Source organism: Rhinatrema bivittatum, chromosome 4 (assembly GCF_901001135.1).
Source record: "Rhinatrema bivittatum chromosome 4, aRhiBiv1.1, whole genome shotgun sequence".
NCBI lineage: Eukaryota > Metazoa > Chordata > Amphibia > Gymnophiona > Rhinatrematidae > Rhinatrema > Rhinatrema bivittatum.
This window is the reverse complement of record NC_042618.1, coordinates 262,252,096-262,259,240: the sequence shown is the minus strand read 5'-3', so window position 1 is coordinate 262,259,240 and position 7,145 is coordinate 262,252,096. Positions and strand designations below refer to the sequence as shown.

General features: G+C 45.4%; 1 protein-coding gene across 1 annotated transcript in view; it reads right to left on the bottom strand.

Annotated features, from left to right (window-relative positions):
• Positions 1-2,294: 2,294 nt before the first annotated feature.
• TTLL12 (tubulin tyrosine ligase like 12) overlaps positions 2,295-7,145 on the bottom strand; it is a 335,487-nt gene continuing 330,636 nt past the window's right edge. The window contains exon 15 of the mRNA XM_029600086.1: positions 2,295-2,919. Within this exon, the coding sequence (XP_029455946.1) occupies positions 2,768-2,919 (152 nt within the window). The 3' untranslated portion in view covers positions 2,295-2,767. The remainder of the gene's footprint in view (positions 2,920-7,145) is intronic.

Genomic DNA, 7,145 nt, shown 5'->3' with positions numbered 1-7,145 from the left:
GAAAAATCGAAAAACCGGCACACTAAAACCCCCTAAAACCCACCCCCGACCCTTTAAATTAAATCCCCCACCCTCCCGAACCCCCCCCCAAATAACTTAAATAACCTGCGGGTCCAGCGGCGGTCCGGAACGGCAGCGGTCCGGAACGGGCTCCTGCTCCTGCATCTTGTCGTCTTCAGCCGGCGCCATTTTCCAAAATGGCGCCGAAAATGGCGGCGGCCATAGACGAAAAAGATTGGACGGCAGGAGGTCCTTCCGGACCCCCGCTGGACTTTTGGCAAGTCTCGTGGGGGTCAGGAGGCCCCCCACAAGCTGGCCAAAAGTTCCTGGAGGTCCAGCGGGGGTCAGGGAGCGATTTCCCGCCGCGAATCGTTTTCGTACGGAAAATGGCGCCGGCAGGAGATCGACTGCAGGAGGTCGTTCAGCGAGGCGCCGGAACCCTCGCTGAACGACCTCCTGCAGTCGATCTCCTGCCGGCGCCATTTTCCGTACGAAAACGATTCGCGGCGGGAAATCGCTCCCTGACCCCCGCTGGACCTCCAGGAACTTTTGGCCAGCTTGTGGGGGGCCTCCTGACCCCCACGAGACTTGCCAAAAGTCCAGCGGGGGTCCGGAAGGACCTCCTGCCGTCCAATCTTTTTCGTCTATGGCCGCCGCCATTTTCGGCGCCATTTTGGAAAATGGCGCCGGCTGAAAACGACAAGATGCAGGAGCAGGAGCCCGTTCCGGACCGCTGCCGTTCCGGACCGCCGCTGGACCCGCAGGTTATTTAAGTTATTTGGGGGGGGTTCGGGAGGGTGGGGGATTTAATTTAAAGGGTCGGGGGTGGGTTTTAGGGGGTTTTAATGTGCCGGCTCACGATTCTAACGATTTATAACGATAAATCGTTAGAATCTGTATTGTATTGTGTTCCATAACGGTTTAAGACGATATTAAAATTATCGGACGATAATTTTAATCGTCCTAAAACGATTCACATCCCTAATGGTTGGTGTGTTGTCTGGGGTAACCCTGGTAAGTGGTGGTGAGCCTAACCCGAGGACCCTTGCCAAGTATGATTGGCAGGAGGCCAGAGAAATGAGGGTGGGGATGTGATTTACTTCCTGGGAAGAGATCCAGGGGACATGAAGATGCTCAGACCAATAGGTCCAAGCTGGGGGGGGGGGTATGTGAGGCAGTGCCCCTATTTTCCTCCTTAAACCTGTGTGGGACCAGGGTGGATACCTGGTCCACCTTAATTCTCCTTGAGAGACAGAGCTCTGTCGATGGGGCCCAGCAAGGAATAAGAGCTAGGATCCAGGTGGGGATAATCAGACCAGGCTGAGGTCTCCAGGCAGAAGGCAGCTCCTGTATGCTACACTGGCCAAACACTGAGCTGAGACAAAGCAACACACTACGTAAAGAGTGTACACTGTCTGAGGAGAAGACAGTCCATGACTGACATGTGTGAAGTTTATAATAAAAAGAGTACTGCTTTAAGAAGGCTGGAGTCAGTCTAGTGTGGCTCTAGGCCTGTGGGAATTGCCGCTTGTTCCCACATCCCCCATCATCTAGTTTAAAAGCTTTGCTTTCTCCTTATTAAAGGCTAGTGCCAGCAGTCCCCACCTTCCCCAAAATGATGCCCAGTTCCTAACAAACTTAAAATCCTCTTTCTTACACCACCGTCTTATCTACACATTGATATTCTGGATGTTCTGTTTGTCTCTGGATCTTGCCTATGCAGCAGAAAGATGGAAATAGAGTGCCAATGCTTAAAGTGTGCCTTTGGTATTAAAAATCAGTTGGAGAGTGTGAGGCTTAGATGCCATGTTTAGGCATTCCCTGTGACTGCTATAGAACACTTATTGACAAAGGTATGACAACACCAATGTGGCTAGTCCCTGATGGCATCAGAAACTCTTAACAGAATTGTAAGTTTTATTCTAAGTTGTAAATTGGGGCGAGGGAGTCTTAAATATTTCCCTTTTCCTTCTAATGTTAAATTACATGTTTGACATTTTAGAATTCTCCGAAGCTTCGTTTCAGGAAAACAATACTTACAAATATGTGGACATCACTATTATTGAAATTAAGAGAAAGCTGCTGGGATGTTGGGTTATTTCTATATGTAACCATAAAAGTAGACAGGCATACATTTAAAGTAGAAAAGCACTAGCTCCATAGAAAGATCTGCAATTCCATTAACTTGAAATCTTCCAACAGTTAAGACCTTGGGACCCACCTCCTTTCAGCAAGAATAAACTAATCTAAAAGATTAATATAGTTGCTATGTGAAATGAAACAAAAACAAAAAGAAATGTTACAAAAAAGTTTGAGAAATATGCACATAATACAATTAGATCATGTAAATAGGGTTGGTAGGTCAATTCATTGTAGCATCCTAAATATAATTCATTACCATTGATTATAAAATGAACATTTTTGTGTTCAATAGGTACTATTTTGCAAAGAGAAAATTATGGTTTTAGTTCAATGATACAGTTCTGAATGATACACATAATAGGAAAGTTTGAATACCACTAACTTAATAGAGACATAGGTGCTAGAGAACCTGAGAAGTGCCAGTTGCTTGCTCCAGTTGCTGGCCAATAGTACTAACATTTTCTGTTTTTCCATATTTAGCATAAGCAACTATGTAAATTGGTAATGAGATGAAGTTGAGTATTTGCATATCTCTACACTGCATAAGCATAGCAGCAAAAACTAGAAGATTTATCATTTCTGTTGAATGCTTAGAGACAGAACGTTTAGACATATTAATCTGTCTCTACACAATGCATGTCACATTACAGTTCTTAGGTTCATCCAGAAATAATACACTGAAGATATCATTAAAAAATGTTGTGTGATACTGGCACGCTCTAGCACAGTCTGGATTGAAGTTCACCTCCAGGATCTGAGGCTGCATAATTCGTTTCCCTAAAAAAGAAAAAAAAATTAATTTATATTCTCTGTAATTAGATTAATAATATATAAAGAGGGATAGGTACTGCTTTGACAGTTTTCTTAATCCAAATCAATTGAAATATGTACAAACATCTGAGACTAGACTAAATGACAGACTGGCATGTATGGCACAAATTTCTCACACAAAGCAGTGTTACCCTCATTCCCCTTCAACTAAAGCAAATACAATTTAACTTGTATTCTCTGATGATGCTCCATGTGTAGGGGAGTTCTGAATTACGTGTGCCATCTAAATAATCTGTTTAGTACAGCCACAAGTTATATTTTCTGAAATTATATGTAATGAGGATTTTAGATATAAACAACATCCCCTTATTTATTTTATTTATTTAAAAATATTTCTATACCGGACTTCATGAATGGGATTCATATCAGGCCGGTTTACATGGAACAAGGGATAAACCAAAGTAACCATAAATAAGAAAGGTCGAAACTAGCAAAGTTACAATGTAACAGGGGGATTAAACTTGGGAGCTAGAGTAGCTAGGAATACGAGAGATAGGAGTAAGAGAGGTAGGAATTAACTACATATTAATCATATAAGATGGTTATGAAATTAGTAAACATTCAGTTCCTTGATCTGAGTCTGAATTATTATTATTGAAGAAATAGGGATCTGCTGTCATTGTTAAACAGGGAAAGCATTATGGCATTCGTTTTTTGTTTCCCATCCAAAACAAAGATAAATTCATTTTGCTTCTGCATTTGAGCAATTAAACATGTAAACAAAACCTTAAAAAATAATAAATGAAAGTAGAAACAAAATGAAATGAAATTTTCGCATCTGCATACATACATACTGAAAATTTCTATCATTCCTCAACTTTGTTCCAGGTCAAGCACAGCATAGTAAATGACTGCAAGTTGCCTGGGTAGTAATTACTGCTCCACGCAGGTTCTCTCTGCCTTCTGTTAAAGTAGTACCTGCTGCTCTGTATAGGTTACCCCTATTCAGAAAGGTTACATCTAAGGTTAGTAATAGGTTACCCCTTTTCTTCATTTTCATCCTCTAGCCCTTAGGGAAAGGAAAACTAGTTCTTACCTGTTAATTTTCATTCCTGCAGTACCACGGATCAGTCCAGACCGTGGGTTGAGCCTCCTGTCCAGCAGATGGAGACAGACCAAAACTGAAAGGGTATCCTATATCAGGACAGAGCCTACCCTGCGGCCCTTCAGTATAACAATTATCAAAGCAGAAAAACAACAAATGTAAACAGGATCAAGCAAGTAACCAAAAAGCTCAATTGAGCAACTCAATAACAGTGTAGAGAACATGGTAGAACTAAGCGCTCTTGCTTAGTTCTACCATGTCCAACAACCAAAGCTTCCAGTGTAATCGTCGTGTTCAGTAGAAAATGAAATATCGACTTCTGAGAATCTGCAATAACAAGCTTCGAGTGGACAGTAAGAAAAGAAAAAAACAGGGAAGGGCGTCTGGACTGATCCATAGTACTACAGGAACGAAAATTAACAGGTAAGAACTAAATTTTCCTTTCCCTGTACGTACCCGGATCAGTCCAGACCGTGAGATGTACCAAAGCTTCCCTAAACCGGGTGGGACTGAGACAGTCCCGCTCGAAGCACTTGTCGCCCAAAGGACCCAAAAACTGGTGGTTGTACATCCAGGCGGTAGTGTTGAGCAAAAGTATGCAGAGACGTCCATGTAGTGGCCCTGCAAATTTCTTGCGGAGAAACGGATTAGCTCTCCGCCCAGGAAGTAGCTTGAGAACACGACGAATGAGCCTTTAGGCCCTCAGGAACCGCCCGACCTTGACAAATATAGGCAGAGGAAATCGCCTCCTTCAACCACCGCGCGATAGTAGTCTTAGAAGCCGGTTTGCCCCAATTAGGGCCACTCCAGAGGACAAAAAGATGGTCCGAGACCTGAAAGTCATTGGTGACCTGGAGATACCGGAGTAGAACTCATTTGACATCAAGTCTGCGAAGGTCGCCTCCGGCGGTACCTGCAATCTCCTCTGGGAAGAATGCTGGAAGCTCCACCAACTGGTTGACATGGAAAGTGGAGACAACCTTCAGCAGAAAGGAAGGCACAGTCTTGAGAGAAACTCCTGAATCGGAAAAACGCAAAAAAGGTTCCCAACAGGACAATGCTTGGATCTCAGAAACACGTCAAGCAGAAAAAATAGAGACTAGAAAAACTGTCTTGAACATGAGGTCCTTTACCATAGACAGACGGAGAGGCTCGAAAGGGACCACACAAAGAGCCCGGAGGACGTGATTAAGACTCCACGAGGGGCAAGTAAAACAAGCGAGTGGTCGCAGATGCTTGACTCCCTTCAAGAAACGAACCACATCCGGGTGGCCCGCCAAGGGATGACTCTCGACCCGTCCAAGGAGAGAGCTGAGAGCGGAAACTTGCACGTGCAGGGAACTGCAAATAAAGCTCTACTAACTGTCCCCTCTGTCAAATCAGCACATCTCACACAAGTAAGGGAAAGAGCACTGTCACTGGCTGGTCCTGTACTCTGGAATACCATGCCACTCGAAATAAGACTACAGACAAATCTGAAATTATTCAAAACTAATCTGAAAACCTGGCTTTTTAAACAAGCATTTTATAAAGATAAAGAAAAGGAGAAAAATAGTTGAGCGATAAGGATGCACCAAGCTACAAGTTTTTAGTAACCTACATAAGCATATTAATGTTAAAATCAAACTGCCTAATTTGTTCCTAACAATCAGGTTTAACTTACACACCTAGTTTGTTATTTTACATTGTTACCGTACTATGATGGCACACGAGTAATTTGTAATCTATACCACCCATATTTCTCTTTATCGTGCCCTTCTGTAAACCGTTGTGATGGTATTTAACTTAATGACGGTATAGAAAATTTTTAAAATAAATAAAATAAAATAAACTGAAGGAAAGGCCCTTGGAGAGACCCTTCTGTAGAAAAGAAAGAACCAACGAGACCGGAGCGGAGCGTGCGGAGATGCCAGACTCTGCACAGTCTCAAAAACCTTCCAAATGCACAAGTAAGCCAGGGAAGTAGACTGCTTCCTAGCTCGCAGCAAAGTGGAGATAACCTCCTCCTTAAAGCCCTTACCCCTCAGGCGTCTCCGTTCAAAAGCCAGGCCGCTAGACAAAAGCGATTGGCCTGGTCGAAAAATACGAGCCCCTGCCGAAGCAGATGAGGAAGATGGCCTAGCCGGAGAGGTCCGTCCGTTGCCAGGTTGACGAGATCCGCAAACCATGGTCTGTGAGGCCATTCGGGAGCTACCAGGATCACTGGCCCTCGGTGGAGTTCTATTCTTTGGAGAACTTTTTAGGCCAGAGGCCACGGAGGGAACACGTACAGAAGAACGTCTGCAGGCCAAGGAAGAGCCAGAGCATCCACTCCCTCCAAGATGTGCTCTCTCCAGCGGCTGAAGAACTGGTTGGCCTTTGCATTGCGCAAGGTCGCCATGAGGTCCAGGTGAGGGGGACCCCACCTGTCGCTGATCAGAGCCATGGCTGCTTCTGAGAGTTCCCACTCCCCCGGATCGAGAGATTGACGACTGAGGAAATCGGCCTGTACATTCTCCTTGCCCGCTATGTGGGAGACTGCCAGGCACTCCAGATGCCGTTCTGCTCAGTCGAAGAGACGGCTGGCTTCCAGGGCCACAAGGCGACTGCGAGTGCCTCCCTGACGGTTGATATAAGCCACGGTGGTGGAGTTGTCGGAAAGAACCCTCACTGCTTTTCTGCATATCAGGGGCAGGAACTCCTGCAGAGCCAGACGCACCGCCCAGGCCTCCAATCGATTAATATGCCAACGAGACTGAACCGGAGACCAGATCCCCTGGGTGGACTGGGACTGGCAGACTGCGCCCAGCCCGAGAGACTAGCGTCTGTGGTTACTATCGCCCACTGTGGGGATTGAAGAGGCATTCCCCGGAGCAGGTGAGGAAGCGAAAGCCACCACTGCAAGGCAGACGGTAGAGGCCAAAAGCGTGAGAACTATGTGAAACTGTTCCGACACCGGCTGCCAACAGGTTAGCAAAGCTCTCTGTAACTGTCGCATATGAGCAAATGCCCAAGGGACGAGGTCGATGGTGGAAGCCATTGAGCCCAAGACCTGAAGGTAGTCCCAGGCCGTCAGAAGAGGCAGCGAGAGCAGATTCCAAACCTGGTCGATCAACTTGAGAGCCCGCGCCCGAGGTAGGAACACCTT